At 32.1% G+C, this 26,599-nt stretch overlaps 1 protein-coding gene across 9 annotated transcripts in view; it reads left to right on the top strand.

The window, feature by feature from the left end:
- The window catches only part of LOC127739391 (serine/threonine-protein kinase 26-like), a 43,602-nt gene that overhangs the window by 5,297 nt on the left and 11,706 nt on the right, over nucleotides 1-26,599 (top strand). For 3 of the 9 annotated variants that reach the window (XM_052251124.1, XM_052251121.1, XM_052251118.1), the window contains exons 2-10: nucleotides 11,202-11,477; nucleotides 12,782-12,947; nucleotides 13,963-14,120; nucleotides 17,556-17,741; nucleotides 18,372-18,517; nucleotides 19,128-19,236; nucleotides 20,414-20,476; nucleotides 24,405-24,470; nucleotides 25,019-25,117. In XM_052251124.1, the coding sequence (XP_052107084.1) occupies nucleotides 11,202-11,477; nucleotides 12,782-12,947; nucleotides 13,963-14,120; nucleotides 17,556-17,741; nucleotides 18,372-18,517; nucleotides 19,128-19,236; nucleotides 20,414-20,476; nucleotides 24,405-24,470; nucleotides 25,019-25,117 (1,269 nt within the window). The remainder of the gene's footprint in view (nucleotides 1-11,201; nucleotides 11,478-12,781; nucleotides 12,948-13,962; nucleotides 14,121-17,555; nucleotides 17,742-18,371; nucleotides 18,518-19,127; nucleotides 19,237-20,413; nucleotides 20,477-24,404; nucleotides 24,471-25,018; nucleotides 25,118-26,599) is intronic. The other 6 variants (XM_052251126.1, XM_052251125.1, XM_052251122.1 and 3 more) reach the window with 3 other exon arrangements.

Raw genomic sequence — 26,599 nt, 5'->3', positions numbered from 1 at the left:
GACAAGTACTGAGAAAGAAAAGGCTTAACCCTGCCTTATTCTTTATATGCTGTCGCAAGTCGGGAGCCTGTAGTTCAGTGGTTGTCATTGGTTCATGTCAGTCATATGTGTTTTGTATAAATTATTTTGTTATTAGTTAGGCCGTTATAGTTTTCTCGTTTGAATTGTTCACATTTCAAAATATCTAATAATGAACAGTAAATTTCAATCTATATTTATACATAACAGTGTTCCAGCTTGAATCTCAGGGCAGAAGGGTGCTAGTTGTCTGAAAGGGCACTTTAGCGTAATAACCTAGATTGTAAGGGCACTGTTGGACAGTGTATAAATAATTACCTTGAATACTGCTAGGCTCAACTGGAGAACATTAGTTGTATTTAAACCATATTCAGAAATTAATCTGTTCTTGATGTTGGTTCCAGTAAGAATTTTTTTTATCAAATTATCATACCATGAAGCAAAGCATATCATTTTGATGTTAATCTAAACAAACTTGTACATTTGATAAGGAAAATAATTATCAGAAATTTCAATGTTTTATAACTTATACCAGTCTACAAAAATAAACAAGTATGTTTTGAAAGATGGAGTTATATATGCAAAATTGAATGTTTAATCTAATTAAATTATCTACATTTAAATTGCTTGAACAAAGATATAGTATATTGTTATTAAAGTTATTTATTATCATTTCAATTGTTACAAAAAAATATTTTTAAGTGCACACCAAAGTGCTCCTAAGTAAGGAGTTTTATAAATATAACAGGTGAGACAGGAGATGATCATATTATATTGATGCAATAATATATTGCATATATTGCAGAAGTTATAAACAGTTACTTTTTTCTCCATCATTGTTAAAAATAAAAGCATTTGTTGAGTGCTCCTATGAAAGGAGGATTATAAAATACAAGAAGTAAAACAGGAAGTGGTGCAAACTTGTTATGTTCAAAGTACAAATTTCTTTGATTCTTCTTTAAATTTCATACTCATGGTTATGAAACAAAACATTTTTTTTACTAACTAAGTCAAAACTATGTGTGCCTTTAAAATTGTTTTAGATTTTATTTTTTATATTATGCCTACTGAAATACATTTTTTCAGGTGTACATGCTGTACATAAACATTACAAATGGATAACATGTGGACATTTCATTCTGTATTAAATATCTAGTATTTCTTCAATTATCTTAAATCCACTAATTAGCAGTAAACAATCATTAACAAAGGTGATAAAACTGTTAAAGGCATTAGGTATTTAACTTAATCCCATTGTCAGTTAATTAGTGTTACACAATCAGGTAACAATTTTACCGGAAACGCCGATAGGCATGAAATTTGGAAATTTTAAATTTTTGAAAAGGCAGAGGGGTGCATTCTTTTGCTTTGGAGGGCAGAAGGGCGGGGGTAAGGGCACCAAGGGCGGGCCGCCCTTCTATTTAGGGCAGGCGGGAACACTGCATAACATCTTCTCTAAAATTAAAATTTGAAGATGTATCTATTTTGAACTATGAATCTACTTACATATTTTATTAATTGTGCAATACTGATCTGAATTTGGATTGTGATTAAATATTTGACATAGCACATAGGTTTCTGACTCAGAATGAATGTGGTCTAGTGTGTGCCCTTATATTTTACAGTTATGGGTTTTTAGTAGAAAATTTTTTTGGTCGTATATTGGTATCACGTTGTCGTTGTCGTCGTCGTTGTCAGCGTCGTCTGAAGACAGATGGTTTCCTGATAATAACTTTAGTATAAGTAAATAGAAATCAATAAAATTTTAACACAAGGTTTATAACCACTAAAGGAAGGTAGGGATTGATATTGGGGGTTATGGTCTCAACTGTTTAGGAATTAGGGGCCAAAAAAGGGGCCCAAATAAGCATTTTTGTAGTTTCCAGACAATAACTTGTGTTAAAGTGTATGAATATCTCTGATATTATACCACAAGTTTCCTTACTACAAAGGGATGGTTAGGATTGACTTTGGGGGGTTATGGCTCAAACCATTTAGGAATTAGGGGCAAAAAAAGGGGAAAAACAAGGGTTTTTCTGGTTAAAGGACAATTGAGACAATTTAAAAGCAGTGTAAGGGAGGTAATCCAAATCAAAATCCAAATCAATTTAAACAACAATGTTTGATTACCTCCATTACACTGCTTGTAAATTATGTATTAAGACATGATGATTGTTTGAGATACTGACCATAACTTGAGGGAAAGAATTATTTTTTTGAATAAGGGAAAGGGGGAGGTGAAAAAAATTGGAGGGGGACGATTTTTCTTATTTCAGATTTCAGAAATTAAAAGAAAATTTCTTCAAATCTTTCTTTTTGGGGGTTGATATTCAACAGCATAGTGTATTGCACAAACGCAAAAAGACGGGGTAAAATTTAATTTTTTTTGGGGGGTCAATTCGCATAGTGTAACGCACAAAAGCAAAAAATTGAATATAAATTCAAATCATGTAACCAATTTGAAGTTCTTTGACTACAGATATTCTGTGTCAGAAACCTATTATGTGTCAAAAATTTAATTACAATCCAAATTCAGACCTGTATCAAGCGTGAATATTGTGTCCATTTTGGCCCCAACTTTTCAGGGTTGGACATCTGCGGTCGTATCCAGCTGCGCTCAGCGAAGCAATTTATTATTATTACATTTTTTCTGTTTCTTTAAATTTAAATTGAGGTTACATCCACTTTATTTTAACATTGGTGGATAGTTGTCTCATTGGCATCATACCACATCTCCTTATTTTTATAAGAACTTAAAAAAAAATTTGAAATTAGACATTTACCTATTATAGTCCAATATCCAAAATCTAAATTCATGGTTAAATTCAGCATATCAAAGAACCTCAAGAATTCAACTTTTGATTAAATCAAACAACGTTTAATTTTGGACCCTTTGGAACTCAATGTGGACCAATTTGATAACGGGGCCCAATCCAAAATCTTAATACACAGTTAGATTCAGCATATCAAAGAACCCTATATATTCAATTTTTGTTGAAATCAAACGAAGTTTAATTTTGGAACCAGATTTGGACCAACTTGAAAACTGGGCCCAAAATCAAAAATCTAAAAACATGTTTATATTCAGCATATCAAAGAACCTCTTGAATTCAATTTTTGTTGAAATCAAACAAAGTTTTAATTTTGGACCCTTTGGACCTTAATGTGGACCAATTTGAAAAAAGGCCCCAAAATAAAAATATCTTAATACATGGTTAGATTTGGCATATCAAAGAACCTACATAACTCAATTTTTGATGAAATCAAACAAAATTTAATTTTGGACCCTTTTGACCTCCATGTGGACTAATTTAAAAATGAGGCCTCCAATCCAAAATCTAAATACACAGTTAGATTAAGAATATTAAAGAACCCCAAGAATTCAAGTCTTTGAATTAAACCCAATTGAAATTGGTCAAGAAATAGTAATTTGTACAAAGTATTAGAAAAGTACTGTTTTTGGCCCCCATTTTCCTCTTTACTCGCAAAATCAATCCCAACCTTCCTTTTATTGGTATGGAACCTTGTGTTGCAACTTCATACAGACTTATACTCAAGTAATTGTCAGGAAACCACACAATCCTAGTTTTTTGGCCCCTAATATGAAACGGTTTGGGCCATTACCTCCAAATTAATCCCAAACCTTCCTTTTTAGCTCACCTGGCCCGAAGGGCCAAGTGAGCTTTTCTCATCACTTGGCGTCCAGCGTCGTCCGGCGTCGGCGTTAACTTTCTACATTTTGAACTTCTTCTAGAGAACCTCTGAATGGAATGAAACCAAACATGGCATGAATGTTCCTTATGAGGTGCTGACCAAGTGTTGTTACTTTGTAGCCGATCCATCATCCAAGATGGCCGCCAGCGGGGGACTTAGTTTAACATAGGACCCTATGGGAAATGCATACAAATGACTTCTTTTAGAGAACCACTGAATGGAATGAAACCAAACATGGCATGAATGTTCCTTATGAGGTGCTCACCAAGTGTTGTTACTTTGTAGCCGATCCATCATCCAAGATGGCCGCCAGCGGGGGACTTAAATGAACATAGGACCCTATGGGAAATCCATACAAATGACTTCTTTTAGAGAACCACTGAATGGAATAAAACCAAACATGGCATGAATGTTCCTTATGAGGTGCTGACCATGTGTTGTTACTTTGTAGCCGATCCATCATCCAAGATGGCCGCCAGCGGGGGACTTAGTTTAACATAGGACCCTATGGGAAATACATAAAAATGTCTTCTTTTAAAGAACCAGTGAATGGAATGGAACCAAACATGGCATGAATGTTCCTTATGAGATGTTGACCAAGTGTTGTTACTTTGCAGTCGGTCCATCATCCAAGATGGCCGACAGCAGGGGACTTAGTTTAACATAGGACCTATGGGAAATACATACAAATGTCTTCTTTAATAGAACCACTGAATGGCATGAAACCAAACATGGCATGAATCTTCCTTATGAGAGGTTGACCAAGTGTTGTTACTTTGTAGCGGATCCATGATTCCAAGATGGCCGCCAGCGGGGGACTTAGTTTTACATAAGACCCTTTGGGAAATACATAAAAATGTCTTCTTTTAGAGAACCAATAAATGGAATGGAACCAAACATGGCACGAATGTTCCTTATGAGATGTTGACCAAGTGTTGTTACTTTGCAGTCGGTCCATCACCCAAGATGGCCGCCAGCGGGGGACTTAGTTGAACATAGGACCCTATGGGAAATACATACAAATGTCTTCTTTTAGAGAACCACTGAATGGAATGAAACAAAACATGGCATGAATGTTCCTTATAAGGTGCTGACCAAGTGTTGTAACTTTGCAGTCGGTCCATCATCCAGGATGGCCGACAGTGGGAGACTTAGTTTAACATTGGACCCTATGGGAAATACATATAAATGTCTTCTTTTAGAGAACCAGTGAATGGAATGAAACCAAACATGGCATGAATGTTCCTTATAAGGTGCTGACCAAGTGTTGTTACTTTGCAGCCGATCCATCATCCAAGATGGCTGCCAGTGGGTGACTTAGTTTAACATAGGACCCTACTGGAAATACATACAAAATGTCTTCTTTTAGAGAACCTCTGAATGGAATGGAACCAAACATGACATGAATGTTCCTTATGAGGTGTTGTCCAAGTGTTGTTTCTTTGCAGTCGGTCCATCATCCAAGATGGCCGACAGCGGGGGACTTAGATTAACATAGGACCCTATGGGAAATACATACAATTGTCTTCTTTTAGAGAACCACTGAATGGAATGGAACCAAACATGGCATGAATGTTCCTTATGAGTTGCTGACCAAGTGTTGTTACTTTGCTGTCGATTCATCATCCAAGATGGCCGCTTAGGGGGGGGGGGGGGGGGCTTAGTTTAACATAGGACCCTATGGGAAATACATACAAATGTCTACTTTTAGAGTACCACTGAATGGAATGAAACCAAGCATGGCATGAATGTTCCTTATGAAGTGCTGACCAAGTGTTGCTACTTTGTTGCCGATCAAGATGGCCACCAGGATATTTTATTAAATAACAGGACCAATATTAATCAAAATATGGCCTCAATCATTATTTGGGTATCTGTTATGATTTTTATCTATCTTTACATGATTTCTAAAACCAAAGTAGAGTCAGGTGAGCGACACAGGCTCTTGAGAGCCTCTAGTTATACGACCTCGTATATTGGTATGACGTTGGCGTCGTCATTTATAAAAAAATTATATTCTCTGCCAAAATTAGACTTTTTCCATTAAAGGTTAACATTGGCATTTATTTAAAATAATGACTACTAGAAAGCCATTTGTTTGGTTTAATCGATTGAATAATGTTTACTTTGATTGGTTATTTATACATGTTATACATCAGCCATTTGCCTTATTTTTATATATACCATATTTTCATTAATTAATTTAGGTAGAGGTATCATGAACTTATGTTTTGTATTTACATTGCAATGAGGAAGTTCTTTTTGCTGTTTCATAGTAATAGAGATCATGGGCGTTTTCTTAAACTTGACATAAAATTGATGAGCAATTTTCTATATTGGGTCATATTTCAACTTATTTCATTGTATTGAATACATATATGTCAATTCAGAACATTCAAGATAAAATGTGTTTAAAGATAAACTTTTGGCCTTTAAATAAAAACAAAAGCAAAACTAGACACTTCTAGTCTTGTTATCACTATTTAAAGAATCCATCGCCTCACAGCAATTTGTTTATTTGATAGGTAAATTAAATTTTATTCATTTTTTAAGGTTGAAACATGAACATGTGAATGTATACATTTCTCAAATAAAATTAAATGTAATCTGTAAGGGTTATGTGACAAAATATAGCAAATTTAGAAAGAAGGAAGTAAAATTGGCGGATAGTTTTATTGTTTAAGTGCATTTGAATTAGATTGTTATGTTAAATGTTAAGCATTTATGCAGATAAGGTATCAGTGAAGATGGTATCATATTTTAGATTTGATTACACTTTTTATAATATTGACTTATTTGCTGTATAGAGCAAGTAAATTCTGTAAGGCATCCTCAAATTTGTTTAATTGCATGAGATGAAAAAAATCAATATATCATCAATAGTCTGTTTAATCTTTTATCTAATTATGTATTTATAAATACATAATTTATTTGATATTGCAGAGTTAATATTAATTCGCCTCCCCTTTCATCTTCAAATTCTCTTGTCATTTGAATTTCTTGTCCTATAAAGTGAAAGTTTGATTGATATATATGTAGGCTTGTTCATTTTATCATTATGGACCTGGTTATTCATCCTTTGGTTAAATTATTCAACAGAGGGTTACGTAACCAAGGGTTAAAAAATTCTGTTGCTTAACTTCTTTTAACCCTTGGTTATGTAACCCATGGTTATGTTTTTTTTAACTTTCGATTTTTTTCACAATAGAAAATTATCATCCCTTTCCTTAGTCCTAGAAACTGTTTTGATCGAGAAATATGATTACTTATTAAAAACAAAATGTATCTATGTTCAATATTTAGTACAACTACAACACGAGCGTGGCAGAAAGCACCTTTTGTTTTGAAACTTTATAAGTGTTGATTGTTGAATTGTACTTGTTATGGATGCATACATTCTCTTATGGTTGTGGCCTGTTATCTATTTCTTGCTTGAAGAGAGATATCTCGTATCACACTGCACGGAGTGTGATATGAAAAAGTGATACAAAAACTGCGTTTATTTGTTTGGCTTATCCAGCATCATGAGACGATATTGTGACATTTCCATTGGCTATTCGTTAGGGCATTGATAACTTTCAAAGGTTAAGACGATGAACATTTCATCATGGCAACCGACATATTTGATTTCATCAATAATATAGAAAACACTCACACTTTTCGCCTGGAAATCTTCTTTTTGTCAAATTTTATTACATTGTGATGCATACAAAAAGTTTTAAAATGTCTGATGTTAAAGTTTGACGCCAGAAAAGGACATATGACGTCACTCATGGTATGTGCAAAAGACTTGATAAAGGATTCGTGGAATTTTTAATATAACATAGAAACACAAAAAGAGTTTTGACCATAAGACTAAGAGAAATAGTTTTAAGAACTCATGAGAATTGGATATCCCTTGATATCAACTCTCGTTATTTAATTTAAAAAGTAATAATAAACGAGCCTTTTATATTAAAATTAAATAACTAGTTGATATCAAATGATATCCAATTCTCACTCGTTATGAAACCTATAATTATCTTACTTAAATATACTTAATTTTGCTGCACAATTTTTGACTGGGTTTTCGGAAGGATCTGAACAATTCAGTTATTAAATTGATGAAGTACGATGGGTGGGTGGACAGGCAGCTGCCAACAGTTTCCATGCAATAACTTGTGAACCGTTCAATCTGACACTAATGACAAAATGGAGGTCAAGTTAGATATTAACGATTTTTATACGACCGCAAAAAAATTTTGTGGTCGTTTTTTGGTATGACGTTGGCGTCGTCGTCGTCCGGCGTAGTCGTCGTCCGAATACATATTGGTTTTCGCACTCTAACTTTAGTTTAAGTGAATGGATCTTTTTGAAATTTGACCATAAGGTTAAATACCACAAAAGGAAGGTTGGGATTGATTTTGGGGGTTATGGTACCAACAGTTAAGGAATTAGGGGCCAAAAAGGGGCCAAAAATGAGCATTTTCTAGTTTCCAGACAATAACTGTGGAACGGTGTATGGATCTCTCTGAAATTATACTACAAGTTTCCATACCACAAAGGGATGGTTAGGATTTGCTTTGGGGGGTTATGGCTCAAACCGTTTAGGAATTAGGGGCAAAAAAGGGGGAAAAACAAGGTTGTCCTGGTTAATGGACAAATACTTTAGTACAAAACATAATTTAAAGCAGTGTAAGGGAGATAAATCAAATACATCATTGAAATTATCTCCCTTACACTGCTTTTAAATTATGTATAAAGTAATGGTTAATGAACAATAAAGATAATCTAAAACAGTGTAAGGGAGGTAATCCAAATACAACGTTTTGGTTACTTCCCTTACACTGCTTTTAAATTATGTTTAAAGAAATGCATATTTATAAAGGAAGACCAGTAAAAATATCTGCAAATGTTTTCATCTTTTTTTTTTACAAAAAAATCCATATGAAAGATTTGACACTATATTTTTATTAATTCTATTATAAAATAGATTAAGTTAGCACTATGGTAAATTTAAATGGGTAATTATGGTTGCCAACTCCATTGGAAATTTGAATTGAGATTATGACCATATCTTGAGGGAAAGAATTTTTGGGGGGGAAAAAGGGGGGGGGGATAAAAAGAAATTGTGGGGGGCCAATTTTTTCTCATTTCAGATTTCAGAAATTAAAAAGAATTATTCTTCAAATATTTTTTTTTTTTCAAATTTCAAATATTGAAAAATTTCAAGTAGTAATCTTTAATTGCACAGTATGGCGCATTAGATTTGTAAAATCTTTGATCACATTTATTTATTTGTTATGCCGAATCTAACAGTGTATTTAGATTTTTAATTTTGGGTCCAGTTTTCAAATTGGTCTACATTAATGTCCAAAGGGTCCAAAATTAAACTTTGTTTGATTAGGTAAAATTGAATATATGAGGTTCTTTGATATGCTGAATCTAAACATGTTTTTAGATTTTTGATTTTTGGCCCAGTTTTCAAGTTGGTCCAAATTGGGGTCCAAAATTAAACTTTGTTTGATTTCAACAAAAATTGAATATATGGGGTTCTTTGATATGCTGAATCTAACCATGTATTTAGATTTTTTATTTGTGGACCCCGTTATCTAATTGGTTCATATTGAGGTCAAAAGGGTCCAAAATTAAACTTTGTTTGATTCCATCTAAAATTGAATTATTGGGGTTCTTTGATATTCCAAATCTAACCGTGTATTTAGGTTTTTAATTTTGGGTCCTGTTTTTTAAATTGGTCTACATTGAGGTCCAAAGGGTCCAAAATTAAACTTAGTTTGATTTTAACAAAAATTGAATTCTTGGGGTTCTTTGATTTGCTGAATCTAAACATGTGTTTAGATTTTTGATTATGGGCCCAGTTTTCAAGTTGGTCCAAGATAGGGTCCAGTATTTAAACTTTGTTTGATTTCAACAAAAATTGAATATATGGGGTTCTTTGATATGCTGAATCTAAACATGTATTTAGATTTTTGATTATGGGCCCAGTTTTCAAGTTGGTCCAAATTGGGGTCCAAAATTAAACTTTGTTTGATTTCAACAAAAATTGAATATATGAGGTTCTTTTATATGCTGAATCTAACCATGTATTTAGATTTTTTATTTGTAGGCCCCGCTATCAAATTGGTTCATATTGAGGTCAAAAGGGTCCAAAATTAAACTTTGTTTGATTTCATCGAAAATTGAATTATTGGGGTTCTTTGATATGCCAAATCTAACCGTGTTTTTAGATTTTTAATTTGGGTCCCGTTTTTTAAATTGGTCTTCATTGAGGTCCAAAGGGTCCAAAATTAAACTTAGTTTGATTTTAACAAAAATTGAATTCTTGGGGTTCTTTGATATGCTGAATCTAAACATGTGTTTAGATTTTTGATTATGGGCCCAGTTTTCAAGTTGGTCCAAGTTGGGGTCCAAAATTAAACTTTTTTTGATTTCAACAAAAATTGAATATATGGGGTTCTTTGATATGCTGAATCTAACCATGAATTTAGATTTTTTATTTGTGGGCCCCGCTATCAAATTGGTTCATATTGAGGTCAAAAGGGTCCAAAATTAAACTTTGTTTGATTTCATCAAAAATTGAATTATTGGGGTTCTTTGATATTCCAAATCTAACCGTGTATTTAGATTTTTAATTTTAAGTCCCGTTTTTTAAATTGGTCTACATTAAGGTCCAAAGGGTCCAAAATTAAACTTAGTTTGATTTGAGCAAAAATTGAATTCTTGGGGTTCTTTGATATGCTGAATCTAAACATGTGTTTAGATTTTTGATTATGGGCCCAGTTTTCAAGTTTGTCCAAGTTGGGGTCCAAAATTAAACTTTGTTTGATTTTAACAAAAATTGAATATATGGGGTTCTTTGATATGCTGAATCTAACCATGTATTTTGATTTTGGACATTGGACCATAATAGGTAAATTAAAAAAATTCAAGTTCTTAGACCACATTCTTTCTGTGTCAGAAACCTATGCTGTGTCAAATATTTAATAACAATCCAAATTCAGAGCTGTATCAAGCTTGAATGTTGTGTCCATACTTGCCCCAACTGTTCAGGGTTCGACCTCTGCGGTCGTATCAAGCTGCGCCCCAGCGAAGCATTTTATTTACTTTTATTAGTGTTCAGGAGTTTATGTTCCTTGATCTATTGAGAAATGGCACTTTAAGTTGTTTCTGTGCAATTGTAATGAACCACTTGACCAATGCTCTTTAAATTTTAATATGTTGTTACTGATGAAAAATGGAGGTCAAGTTCGATATTGATGATTTTCACTTTTGCCATGTCACGAACAAATGATCAGTTATCATTTTTTATTGATACACAATACATGCAATATAAATAAGTAGTTACAGACTAAATGTAGGTCTTTGTTCATTGTATATGTATACATTTAGTTATTTTTGTCCTAAGTATATATACACTGGATGTTAAGCAATCAACAATCAATCCTAAGTATATAAATGATCTTTTACAGCAGAGAACACGCTCTAGAGAAGAGCCTCCAGTAGAAAGAACATCAAAGATGTATGTTGATCCTGAAATTCGATTTTCAAAAATGGAGAAGATTGGAAAGGGATCTTTTGGTGAAGTGTTTAAAGGAATAGACAATGAAAGTCAGCAAGTAGTCGCTATTAAAATAATAGACCTAGAGGAAGCAGAAGATGAAATTGAAGATATACAACAAGAAATTATGGTCCTTTCACAGTGTGACAGTCCCTTTGTCACTAAATATTATGGTTCATATTTGAAGGTAAGCAATGTTTGTATGCTCCTAAAATGTCTTTAATATAAAATTCCAGGCAATGTTGGTTAATAAGTTGTAAAAAAATACATCAGTTGCGACTTTTCCAAGCAGTATTTTAACTTTGGTTTTAGATTTTGTTATCAAATTTCTTACCAATTGAGAGAGAAGAGCAGTCTGCCAAAAAAAAAAGTCAGTCAATGATCTATATTCTATGTTTTTACTTGGAGTAAGTTATAGTTGCAAATTTAGATCAAAGATATTAAGTTACTCAATCATGTTACTTGCTATATAGATGTGTGTTGAAAGATATAAAGTTGCTTATTATACCCCACTGAACTTTGTTCTGTGGGGTATAATGTTTTTGACCCATCCGTCAGTCCTGTTCTTGTCATTGCAAATCCTCTGAAACCACACAACAGAATTTCATGAAACTTTGTAGATAATAAGGACATACTATGTATATGTGCATATCGTCAGGGAAATTATGATTCAATTTTTTTTCTAGGAGTTATGCCCTTTGAACTTAGAATTTTTGCCTAAATATACTACTGTAACAGTTTGTCATCGCAACTCCTCTGAAACCACACAACAGAATTTCCTGAAACTTTGTAGATAATAAGGACATAATATGTAGATGTACATATCCACAAGAAATTATTATCAGTTGACTTTTCTAGGAGTTATGCCTCTTTGAACTTAAAATTTCTGCTTGAATATACTACTGCAACAGTTTTTCATCGCAACTCCTCTGAAACCACACAACTGAATTTCCTAAAACTTTGTAGATAATAAGGACATAGTATTTAGATGTGCATATCCACAAGAAATTATTATCAGTTGACTTTTGTCAGAGTTATGAGTCTTTGAACTAAGGAATCTAGTGAGATTTTGTTTGCCCACTGACAATGTGGGGGCGTGGGGTATGTGAGCGTGCTCACAAAGGTTCTTTAATTAAAAGTATGCTTTTCTTACATACATTAATCTCTTCACCCTTCATTGACATTTGAGTACATATTTTAGATAATGTCCTACAGACATATTGCTAATGTCTGGATGCATTTAAGTACAACAATATCTCTCCTGAAATGAGTCAGTCAATTAGACTCATATTTCACTCTTCGTTGATTCATGTTAATTTTTTAACATTTAAGTTGATTTCTGAGATGGAAATATTTTACTTTGATTCTTTTTCATACTCAATTTGAATTTTACTAGACAATCATTTTAGTAATTATATTAGGGTTGATAAAAGCAATTTTGAGATCAGACAAATTTTGTAAATGTATGTTACCTTTGTTTTTATTTTGCAGGGTTCAAAATTATGGATTATTATGGAGTATTTAGGTGGTGGTTCAGCATTAGATTTAATGAAAGCAGGACCATTTTCAGAAAATGACATTGCTATTATAATAAGGGAAATTCTTAAAGGATTAGATTATTTACATTCTGAGAGAAAATTACATAGAGACATAAAAGGTAAATAGTAAATATTTTTTTAAGAATACATTGAAAAGATTGGGTTACAACCAAAACAAGAATATGGTTAGAAGTTAGAAAAAATTAGTCAAATTCAATACACAGGCAGACATACATTAGAAACAGAAGGACATAATTAAGTCAGCCCTATTTAAAGGTATTGCTTCAGTTTAATAATGGACATTTGTATTATGTTGTTTCTGTACTTATAACCTGAGGGGTGTCATACAACTGTCAAAGTGGAACATGTTATAGCATATGGTTGTCCGTCTGTCTGCCTGTCCCTGAGCATATCTTGAACAATCATTTTGTTTAAATTGATGTTCGAAACAATTTCACACTATGATAAGTTTGCTCAGACAAATCTTTTTACAAAATTTTAACAGAATGTTTGGTTCCATTTAAACAAGCTATGCACCATAAAAGTGGTCTTATAAAGTGAAGGGACTTTTTAGCCATCCAAGTTAGATATTACAAGAATGAATTAATCTTGTTAAAGCCCTTCAATGGTGCCTTTAAGTTTTCACTTTTTCTATCTGTTCAACAAATTTTGTGTTAGCAAAAACTTGAAAAGGGAGGAAATTTTGTACAGTTTTACATGATATGTAGATTTGCATATTATATTTATTTTCAAATTGGAAACCATAAATTTTTTGTTGTTGAAAATGTCACAAATTTTGAAAATTACTTTTTGTGAACACAAAAGTATGAGTAGGACTGGTGTCAAAAGTTATCCGTTGGCTTTTATTTTCAAAATATCTGCAGGCATACATGTAATTTTAAGATTAATACACAAGAAATCCAAGGAAAATATATATAATTTATGTAAAATTTTAACAAAAAATATTCTCTGAAACTACAGTTCTAATTTCAACCAAACCTGAAAAGAATGATCCTAATAGATTATATCTAGTAATAAGTTTGTGTTTTTTATTCCTCTCAATCAACATACATGGCCGCCTCAATCCACTACATATTGTACTATCCACATTTTATGTAATCTTATTTCACACAGCTGCCAATGTATTACTGTCAGAAAATGGTGATGTTAAATTAGCAGATTTTGGAGTTGCTGGCCAACTTACCAATACAACCAATAAAAGAAACACATTTGTTGGGACGCCATTCTGGATGGCACCAGAAGTTATTAAACAGTCAGCTTATGATACAAAGGTAACATTTACAACAACATAAAACAAGCCATTTTCCTGTCTGGTAAATATTTTTGTGTAACATAATTAATTTCATTTCATTGGGTGTTGCTGAATCTTCTATTATATAAGGGGCAAGAAAAGGTAAATATTGACAGGGGCGTAGCTAGGCCAATATGATGTGTACTCAATGCCGGAGGAGGAAGTCAAACGGCAGGGGGTTTGGGGGCCGCTTAAGGCCCCCAGAAGCTCTGGGTAAATGTTGCAAAATCCTGCATTCTCGCAATTTCCTGGGACTTAAAATGACCTCACCGAAATCTTATTTTCATGAGTAACAAGTCAACTTTTGAAAAAAAAAAATCGAGAAAAACAAACAAGTACTGTTGGCTTAGGAATTTGGATTTTCTAATCAGTAATGTGTAGTGGGTTGAGCTTGATTAAATTAAATTAAAAATAATATTCGTTGCTAGTTAGTTTAGGTTAAAAGGGGTGGTAAAGGGTGGTACTTGCACGAAAAAAACGTTAAATACCAAGAAGGAATAACGGTGAACGTGAAATAATTTCGTCCATGAACGTTGAAAAAAAGTACTATATAACGAACGCATATCATAGATTGGAAACCTTTAACTGGCAAGTATATAATATATACGTTATAACAGAGACATATATACACATGCGTATATATGTCTCTGGTTATAAGTCCCAAAATCTGAATCAAATCTGTAAGGAAAATCATCAAATTATTTCCGATTTCTTTTTATTCACTTCCTAAACGATAGTCTTTTAATTTTACCAAGCATGGAATACAAGCACTTTAAATCTCGAAGCATGGAAAATAAGCACTTTTAATCTCGAAGCACGTATAATTAAGTCGGGGAAACACTTTGAACGAGGCACCCGTCTTGCACAACCGAACGTAAAAATAAAAAAAAAAGTCAAAACTCGATTATCGTCAATTTAAATAAAAAAAAAAAAAAAAAAAAAACGGCAAGCACTATGCACGAAAATTACCCTTTACAAACCCCGTTAAACTTAAGTCAGACTGGACTTTTAAAAGAATCTGTTATGACGACGTATGTAGTTAAGACTATACATACCTCACATAAAAATCATGAGAATGAATCGTTGTCCATGGTCTCTTTAGAACGTCATATTTTATTTCGTCAGTTATTTTGAAATCTTCAGAAAAGATGTCAGGACTGGGTAAGGAGGCATAGAATTTTTACTTGATTGCATCAGCAACATAATCATGATGCTGGTTCCGAAAATTAAAAGTAGTTTCAGGAGGAACGGAATATAGCTACAAAGTGATTATTAACATGTTTGTAAGATAGTTTTTAATTTGATTTATTACTTTAGTTTTATTCTTACTAGATTTACCATATTTTTATTTTTGTAAAATTTTCGATGTGTACGCAACTGCGTTTTTGCGTACGGGTTGCTACGCGCCTGATTGATAGTGATTTCTGATAGCCAAATTGATATCAATACAAATGTAAACAGATGAATACTTAACACCTGAGTAATTATTCAGATCAAACATGCATATTCAAGAACACTTTTATGAATTTAGAATATGATAAATGTTTTTCCTGTCATTGAAATTTAATCAGGGTTCAAGCTAGTTGCTGGCACATCCCTTAATATCTCTTCCACTCTATAGTATGAGAAAATATGATTTATTTATTGAGTGATAATTTGAACTAGCTTTCAGCAACTGCAAGTTCTCTTAGAGCTGTAATTTGCATCTTTTGTCTTTATGTTTACTGTTTTTTGTTCTTTGTACCAATCTGAAGGGTCAAGTCATTTCCCAGCTGATCGTGGGAGGCAGAAAAAGGTCTAGTAATTGCTCTACTCCTTCTGTCTGTCTGTCCATCCGAAAGAAAACTTTTGTCAAGGTTTTCTTGGCTTTTATGAAATGGAATGATTTAATATTTGGTCTGCAGCTTAATAATGTTGACTTAGCAATTTAGTAAGCAATTTAGACATCTGCCGTGTAGCCACTTCCTGTTTATCGATAGATTTTTACAACACTCATTGTACAAGGAAGATTTTTGTCAAACTTTTCTTGGCTCCTATTGAAGTGAATGACTTTAATATTTGGTCTGGGAATGATCAGTTATGCTTGGGTATACATGTTACCTCAATCAATTTCATGCAGTGACGCAGGTCTAGACCCAGTATTGATCTTGTTACAGTTTGTTCTTAAGGTAGCACTCCACAGTTAGGTGTGTAGTTTCGCATTTTGGCCCCTGTGGATTTTTCAAATATGAGAGCTAGTGTGCAATAAAATTCATTTTTGGATAGCTGAAGATTAACATAGCCTTCATAGTGGGTTTATAGGAACATCAAGATTGTGTAATGTATGTATTATGGGCTGTTTTCTGTATGACAGTCCGTATTTTCATATCCATACAATACATCAGTCCGGCAATTATTGCATTGTTTTTTTCTAACTTTTTGTCGCACGAACTTTGTGATTAAATTTTACAAAAAAATGAGGCGAAAGTCACCCAATTTTCATTTGATCACTTTGAAGATTAATGTCAACAGTTTCAGAAAAGGTATCACTCATAGGCATTGAAATTCTAGTTTAAACCAAATTTTGGGGGAATATGTGACATTTTCATGCCCCTTTTTGCAATATTTTATGATAAATAAATGCAGAATGTTGCCATGGATACACAAAGAAAGGAATTATTTTCCACCATTTTAACTTTTGAAAATTAAATCTATGGAAGATACTGATTACATACATATGCACATGTATGACACAAACAGTTGGCAGAATGTATTAGAAAGCCAGGAATAGAAGATGATTAAACATTTTGTGGTTCAATTTTAATTTTATTTTCTAACTGTGGAGTGCTACCCTTATGGTGTGGTGTTAAACCAATGTCCCAGGTAAGAGAGAGAGTTAGGCTATCACAAACATGTTTAAACCTGCAACATTTTGTATGTACCTGTCCCAAGTCAGGAGCCTATAATTCAGTGGTTGTCATTGGAAACTGTCTGTCTTTTTGGTTTATTATTTGTCATAAATAAGACTGGTCTTCTTGTTTGAAATGTTTCACGTTTATTCATGTTTGCCCATTTATAGTTAAATACACAGTATGTGTTTTGCTCATTGTTGAAGGTAGTACAGTGACCTATAGTTACTAACATCAACATCATTAGATGAATTTCTCATTGGCATTTAAACCATATTATTATTTTTAAATCAGTTCAAAAAATTCTTTAGTAAGATGAAAACAAGTAATTTTGTTCTTTCCATATGTCTTCATTTTATGTTGTGTCCAAAAAAAGCAGAGACTTATTTGGACAACCAAAATTCATACTTTCCGTATATACATATATTAAATACCCACACAATCAGATATCTGAAAATTAACATGACCTTATTTGTTAAAAGCATATTTGATGCTGTCAGAATTATATTGAGAGCTTTTAATTTCAGGCTGATATATGGAGTTTAGGTATAACTGCTATAGAATTAGCTAAAGGAGAACCTCCAAACTCAGAACTTCATCCAATGCGGGTATTATTTCTCATTCCAAAAAATCCTCCTCCTCAACTCACGGGGAATTACTCAAAGTTTTTCAGAGAATTTGTAGAGCTTTGTTTGAATAAAGAGCCTGCAAATGTAAGTACCTAAAAATTATTTCATTTATCAAATAACATATATGAGTGATTCTGCATGTTTATTTTTTATAAGAATACACATTTTTTCAAAAAGCATATATACATGTATACCGAATCAGAAAAGTTATGGCAGATATGCTCTTGCAACAAATCTTGAAGTAAACTAAATAAATGTCTTGACATGTTCTTTCAACTTACAATAAGAAAAGGAACTTGTCTACAAGCAAGTGAGAGATGTCGGATAAAATTTGCAGGTCTTTGTCAGAATGAAGTGTAAACAAGGCTACACAGCAAGACCTAAAACAAGAAAATATGCAACAGTTCAAAAGAAACTACAATTTAAATGAAAATGATTTAAGAAATATAGCAAACCACCTAAATATAGGCATCCATTGTAAGACATCCACATGGTTGAAAAACAATGGATAGGCTTTACACCTAAATATAGGCATCCATTATAAGACATCCACATGGTTAAAATGGATAGGCATAACCCCTGACTTGTGACAGTGTTATCATAACAATTACAAAATGACACATTATATAAACAAGGAACCAACTGAAAATACTTTATGTTACTGAAAGCTATTTCGCAATTCCAGTTTCATTAACATAAGCTTTTATTTAATAGCGACCAAGTGCCAAAGATTTATTAAAACATAAATTTATACTAAGAGCAAGAAGGACAACATATCTTCAAGATTTAATAGATCGTTACAAACGATGGAAGTCTGAGAAAGGAAACACTGGTGACTCTGACAGTGATGAAAGTGAACCGTATGTTTATCATTATGTAGAACTTTTTACAGATTCATTTTAAAGGAAGTAATATTTATAGTTAATATAAAGAATTATTAATATCTTCTTTTTAACTCAGTAATTGTATTAATTTAGTTTAAAATTGTTAATTGTAGTTTGCTTAGCATCAATGGCAGATGTTTTTGTATATATTCATCATATCCCAACAAGGCAGTACACAATTGTATTCGCTTTTCATCTTAAATCCCAAATCTTGATTTAATGAAACTTTTTCAGAATCTTAACCAGATAATGCTATCTCCTATTTTGTTTTTTTTGGTCCAAATTATTTATGGGATTTTCCAGAGCAAAACATGGACTTTGCAAGGGTTGGGGGGTATTATTTTGTGGGCTTTGCTTGCAGTACCTCTAGTTTTGTATTTGTATCATCATTAATGATCACTCCTTCTAGACATTTCTGAAATGTGGTAAGTAGATTTTTTGGATGAAATGACATTATTCATTGGTATTCTTGTATTAGGGGAAAAACATATTTTTATTTATTGATTATTAGTTTATTATGTGGAGTGGTAAATATAATTAGTTTTTCAAATTGAATGAATGTGTTTTTGTTATTGCAACTAAATAGAGATGAAGAAGACGAAGCAGATGTAGATACAGACTGGATTATGACGATCAGACAAGCAGATCAAGATTTAAAGAAACAGTTACAGAATGGAGATAAGATGCCAGATCAGGTAACTATAAGAAATACAAATATATCTACAGTTCAAACAAGGGATATATATCAGAAGAAAAAAAGGCTTCAAGTTTTAAAGAAAATCTTGAGTCATATAAACAGTTCTTTTTTATGGGCTTGAAATACATATAACAATATGATGTAAATAACTGAATTGTGATAGAGTAAGCCAAGCTATATTTTAAGTTAAGCTGCTGAAATTGTTCTGACAAAGACTTATGCAATAGAAATTTATTGTTGTTTAAAGGAAAAAAATGTATGTAATTTAAAGACTTCAATTTAATATAAGATAAATTTATAAGATGAAAATATTACAAGAGCACCCTTAATGTAGGTTTATAAGCAGAGAAAATTGGTATTTGTTTTATGTGTTGTTATTAACAATAACATTGATGTTGTAGCAGTTTTTTTATGCATATTAAATCTCTATTAAAACACATGTGTTTGTAAAATTGTCTTACTAAAATCTATAAATGCTTTTTATTAGAAATGAACCCAATAAAACACTATTCTTAAAAATTTTGGAAGCTTAATTATTTTATTTCCAGTACTTATAGAACTCTTTTTTTTTTTTTTTTTTTGCTTATTAAAGATCAATTAATTTGTAACTTAATTTGAAGATTGAAGTATTAAGAATGTGTCTTGTAACAGTATGTGAAGCTTTATAGCAGTGATGGTGATGGATGCATGGAACTGGTTTTAACTGGTTATAAACATTAACTGCTTTCTATGTTCAACATTGCATGTCTGTTCTAGTAACAAAAAAGTACCCACAGGAAAATCAGTTGCTAAGTAATTATACATCAAATGTGTGTCATAATTTAACTTAACACATGGGCATGATTTGGATGTTTCAAGACCCTAATTGATTTTGAGTCTTGAATTATATATGTTATTGCTTTAAAAATCAAATTTATATGTTTTGTTGCAGTGTGAATGAGTTGGATTTGTTCATTATGAAAAAAATAAATTGTAGCAGGAAAAACAGCAGTAATAATTTAACTTAAAACGATTACAATATTTATAAAAAAAAAATTCAGGTTACAAATAAAAGTCTATTTTGACTTATGCTGTATAACCAATACTTTGATCAGCAATAACAATGATAAGTCATTCTTGTTTAGAAAAGTGGATTTAATTTGTAAGCTGCAGCAAAATTATATTGAATTTTACAGAATCAACAGAAACGCCCTGCCCCTCCGGCTCCCCCCAACAATCCCATGCATGAGGACACTAATGTAAGTCCTGTGGTGTGCAGTTTAGTGTGGTGTGATAGTCAGATATTTACTTACAGCTTACTTTCCATTTAGTGTACTGTAGTTGAGATATCAAAATTCATAGCTTTAATGTAACAGTATTTAGTTTCTAAAGCCTAAGTCTGGTATGTCCTGATGGTTTGGTTAATCTCGTAGACATAAAAAGAAAAAACATATTGTTACTTTCACCTCACAGTTTAAAAACTTTTAGGAATAACTTTGATTTGATTTGGCAGAAAGTTTTTCAGTCATAAAATGGTATGCATGTTATGTTCACTGTTTCATGTGTTTTAATGGAAAGTGTTGTTTTTCTAAATCATCAACATTTCAAAAATTTCTGAGGGATTGTTGGACTCAATAAATACACCCTACTCATCATAAGCTTCTTCTGTCCCCACTGGGTAAAAAAATAATCTGCTCATACAGAGAAGTTGGCTGACAGTATTGAGAAAGTAATATGTTTAGATATAGATACCTGAAGTTTCATTTTATTCCCCCGCCAGAACAGAGGGGGTATTAAGTTTTACCCTTGTCTGTCTGTATGTCCTTCCATATGTCCTTACGTCCTGAAATTGGTTTCCATTCTCTAACTTTAGTTTTCCTCAACCAAATGTCATGAAACTTGTACACAATGCTTATTACCACAAAACTCAGATCAAGTTCGAATTTGGATAGCGTCACTTTTATCGTTCTTGAGTTATGTCTGTCCCTTTATAACAATTTATGCGAGAGGGGGCATCATCTGTGTCCCATGGACACATTGCCCATTTATTTATTGAATATTTCAAAGCTTCTTATGTATTCTCAATTACAGTAACAGAAATATTAACATTGTCAATTAGCATATAGTGTAGGATAAGATTACCCCTAGTTTAACTTGATAGTTTGAGCTAGATATACTTCTCATCAATAATATTCCTTGTGTTGGTTTTCACTGTATTTGATTTATTTCACTAAATTTTGAGGGAATATCATGTGTTTTTATAACTATTCCTGTCATATGTTCAGCAACTGTTTTACATAAAAATTTGAAAGCTTTTTTTTTTTTCATTTTCATTAAAATTCTTAACTAATTATTTTTTTCTCACATTTTTATATGACCGCAAAAATTGAAAATTTTTTGGTCGTATATTGGTATAACGTTGGCGTCGTCGTCGTCGTCCGAAGACACATTGGTTTTCGCACTCTAACTTTAGTTTAAGTGAATGGATCTCCATGAAATTTTACCATAAGGTTCAATACCACGAAAGGAAGGTTGGGATTGATTTTGGGGGTTATTGTACCAACAGTTAAGGAATTAGGGGCCAAAAAGGGGCCAAAAATAAGCATTTTTGTAACTTCCAGACAATAACTTGTGTGTAAGTGTATGGATCTCTCTGACATTGTACCACAAGGTTCCATATCACGAAGGGAAGGCTGTAATTGATTATGGGGGTAATTGCCTCAAAATTTTAGGAATTAGGGGCCAAAAAAGGGGCAAAAAACAAGCATTTTTCTAGTTTCATGACAATAACTTGTGTGTAAGTGTTTGGATATTTCTGAAATTGTACTACAAGGTTCCATATCACAAAGGGAAAGCTGGAATTGAGTTTGGGGGTAATTGCCCTAAACGTTTAGGAATTGGGGGCCAAAAAGGGGCCAAAAATAAGCATTTTTCTAGTTTCCAGACAATAACTTGTGTTCAAGTGTATGGATCTCTCTGAAATTGTACTGCAAGGTACCATACCACAAAGGGAAGGCTGGGATTGAGTTTGGGGGTGATGAATCATAAGGGGGTTAAAAAAATTTGGGGGGGGGGGGATTTTCTTTTTTTCTTTTAAAATTTTCCATTTTAAGTTGGTTATTTCTAATTTATATTTAAAAGCAAATAATAATGATATGGTAGGAGATACACACCAAACAGGATGTGTAAATTATTATATAATAAGTATTGTGCAATAGCAAGAAATTTTCAATTCCACAGTATTGCACAATAGCAAGAAATCTTCAATTGCACAGTATTGCACAATAGCAAGAAATCTTCAATTGCACAGTATTGCGCAATAGCAAGAAATATCCAATAGCACAATATTGTGCAATAGCAAGAAATTGTCAATTGTACAGTATTGCGCAATAGCAAGAAATATTCAATTGCACAGTATTGTGCAAAAGAAGATAATCGTATAAATTGCTTATTTCTTGATCAATTTCAATGGGGTTTTATTCTTGAATTCTTGGGGTTCTTTAATATGCTGAATCTTACCGTGTATTAAGTTTTTGGATTTTGGGCCCCGTTTTTAAATTGGTCCACATTGAGGTCCAAAGGGTCCAAAATTTAACTTTGTTTGATTTCATCAAAAATTGAATTATTGGGGTTCTTTGATATGCCGAATCTAATCGTGTATTTAGATTCTTAATTTTTGGTTCCGTTTTCAAATTGGTCTACATTAAGGTCCAAAGGGTCCAAAATTAAACTTAGTTTGATTTTAACAAAAATTGAATTTTTAGGGTTCTTTGATATGCTGAATCTAAACATGTATTTAGATTTTTGATTATGGGCCCAGTTTTCAAGTTGGTCCAAATCGGGGTCCAAAATAAACTTTGTTTGATTTCAACAAAAATTGAATATATGGGGTTCTTTGATATGCTGAATCTAACCATGTATTTAGATTTTTGATTTTTGGGCCCCGTTATCAACTTTGTCCACATTGAGGTCAAAAGGGTCTAAAATAAAACTTTGTTTGATTTCATCAAAAATTGAATTCTTGGGGTTCTTTGATATGCTGAATCTAACCATGTATTTAGATTTTGGATATTGGACCATAATAGGTGAATGTCCAATTTAAAATTTTTAAGTTCTTAGACCACATTCATTCTGTGTCAGAAACCTATGCTGTGTCAAATATTTAATCACAATCCAAATTCAGAGCTGTATCAAGCTTGAATGTTGTGTCCATACTTGCCCCAACTGTTCAGGGTTCGACCTCTGCGGTCGTATCAAGCTGCGCCCTGCGGAGCATTTTATTTTACTTTAAAACTTTGGAAGATTTGCATGAATTACTTTTATTCTAAGCTAATGATTCTCATACATTAAATCACACTGGATTCTCTAACAAACCAATGAATGTTAGTTTTTGTGTAACTCAGTGCTGATAGCTTAGTCATAGGGTAGCAGGTTAGATTAACATGTTGAGGATTTTTTTCAGCGGAAGTCATCAGAAGAATAATTTTGTATATAAGTTTTAGTTTTATATAGTATGAAAAGTATAAAAACCAAATTAGATTGATATGCCTGTCATTAGACTGCCATTCAGTTTTAGTAAACTGATCAAGTAAACACATGTAAAAAAATAATTTAAAAACCAGACAGTTTCTTCTGAATTCCGTGATTACTAGTAAAACTATAAATTTATATAGTATTGCTCATCTCTAATGACCAGTGAGTGATTCAGTAGCTCAACATATACTTGCTTAATGTTTTTTAAATGAATAATTGCCTTTTCAGGAATAGTTTTCTGTATATAATATGCTTGTTTGCTAAATTCTAGTATTTATTTCAGTAATTGTTGTAATATTGATAATCTTTATAACTGTTTTATTTATTTCTTTTATGGCCAATATAGGGACATATGTTATCCCCCAAATTTGCACATTCATTGGATATTCTTGTAAATAAACCATTCCTTTCCTGGTCATAGATATTCACTATCAAATTGTTAAATAACCATACATCAAAGTATTTTATATCCTGAATAATATATGCTACCTGTCCCAAAAAAGAAAAGGAAAAAACTTGCGTCATAAAAACAAAAAGTGCAAACATATTACATCTTGTATTGATAATAAAAGCAGATACCAAATATTTTGACCACCCTCCCCTTAATCTGTACATTGCATGTGATTCGAGACTGCATGATTCTTTGTGTTACAGAATTACAATATTGGTCCTAGAAAACAAGAGAGAATACCGGATAGTCAACCATATAATCACCCAGCTGTAAGTTTACCTATAATCTTCACATGTTAACCTTTTGAGCTTTAACCCTGTTGATGATGGGGAAGATTAATGACATTGTTTTATTAACCAGTTTTATTTGTAATATGTTTAGTTAAAAGTAGTAAAAGACACCTTGAATATCTCTGCTTCTGGGAAATTTGGTAAAAATTTCTAAATCTCTTATCACTTTGCTTGATATGTTAGAGTAGAATTAATGGTGTAGGTAGTTTTTTCCCTCATTTATTTGAAAAAGAATCTAGGCAGACAGGAAATCTACGGGTTGACAAGATTTGATAATAAAACCTTGGAGATATTATTCCTGAGTGTTAAAATTTATAGGATAAGGGCAACATGATGCCAAAATGAGATAGGGAGAATAATGTTAAATTAAGGAGAAAATTACCTTGTTAATGTTCTGTTAAAAGTAGAAAAGAGAAAGTTAAATTAATAATTGCTGTGATTTTGAAATTTTTTTGGTAAAATCATTTGTAAGAGAAACAATTTACATGTGTATAAAGTTATTGACATTTTGTAAATGTCTCTGACAGAGAGGTCCTACTCATGGACCAATAGTTGGACATATAGGTCCACAAGGACCATTAATTGGACGCACAGAATCAGCTCCAGTTTTAAATGACCGTAAAGATGTAAGTCAATTCTTTCAAGGCTTTGGTGGTGTTTCTATATATAGTACTAAAATTTTGCATCGTTATATCAACTATAGCTTCACTTTAACCTCTCTTTCATATTCTGAATCTTAAGTTCTTACTAAACGTATGACACCATTCATTTTGATAGTTGTATTTTCAGCATGATAAAAAAAAGGGACAAATCTTGATTTCAATTCATTTGAGGGATTTATCATTACTAAACAGAGATTTTGCCTTGCCTATACGAATAGAAGGTTGGATATGAATTTGTGAAATATGCTCATGTTTTTCAAATGTAGTTGGGCTAAAATCCTCTGATAGGTAAAAAAATGTTTCTACTTTTACAATAACTAAAGTTTCTTTACATTGATAACACATTTACATTAAAGAAATGAAACCCACTTGAATTTGATGGTTTTGGATTTTTTCTTTCAAATATGTATAAGTTATGGAACTTAAATCATCAGAAATTGGCGAAGATTTTTTGGTATTTTTTTTCCATGGAATTAATTGTTTTTATGTCATTATCTATAAATGATATTTAACTTTTGTGCAATACTGTCAAAGGTACATCTGTATCGCTGTAACCAACAATTTTGTCATTGTCTTGTAAGGCACGTCAATTGGTTTATATTTTATGTTTTGTTTTGTGTGTTAGGCACTTGTTGAGTCAATGTATTAAATTGATATTGCCAAATTAAGACAGACACTTTTAATTAACTTGTGGTACATCAAAATTTATAAAACTGGTCAGAACCAGTTTAAATGAATTCTAATTAAAAAAAAAACACATAAATTATATACACAAAAATAGAACATTGAAACCTATATCATAGATTTAAAAAAAAAAATACTGATGCTATGCAAGTGAATCTAAACAGGTTTGTAAACAGAAATATGCTTTACACTTGTAACGGTATATAGAAATCTCGTAGGAAATTATTAAATACTTTGTGTGTATAAAGATTCATGTCTTTAAAATATCTGTTATTGTTTAGGTGATGATATTATATATATACTGTGGGTTTAGTATCATTCTTAGTGTAATAATTTTGATAGATTTCTTGGGAATTGGCGAAAAACTATTTCAATGTTTAACAAAAGAGTTTTTATAGACTTGTATGGAGAATTTTTCAAAACCATGAAATCAAGTATCCACAAAATTACAGTTTTTCTTCGAATTCCTGAAAATTGGTTTCTAATAAAGTAAATAATTAGGGTCATATTGTCAATACTTTCGTTTATCCAAATGATGCATTAAGTCTCAGTTATTGTTTTGGGAAACTACATCATCAAATATACTTGGGAGTTTACTTACTTAAAAAAAAGCATTTTATTTTATTTTGTCCCTTTAATAAAAGTGGTATTACTACTTAATACCAAATACTCATTGTTGTTATATATTAGTTTTCTTAAGAAATTATTGTATGTAGACTATTAAGACTTCCTCAAGTCATTTCCAGCTGCATATTTGCCTCA

This window comes from Mytilus californianus, unplaced genomic scaffold (assembly GCF_021869535.1).
Source record: "Mytilus californianus isolate M0D057914Y unplaced genomic scaffold, xbMytCali1.0.p SCAF_4, whole genome shotgun sequence".
NCBI lineage: Eukaryota > Metazoa > Mollusca > Bivalvia > Mytilida > Mytilidae > Mytilus > Mytilus californianus.
Note: the sequence above shows the minus strand (reverse complement) of the source record. Positions and strands in the feature narration are given on the sequence as shown.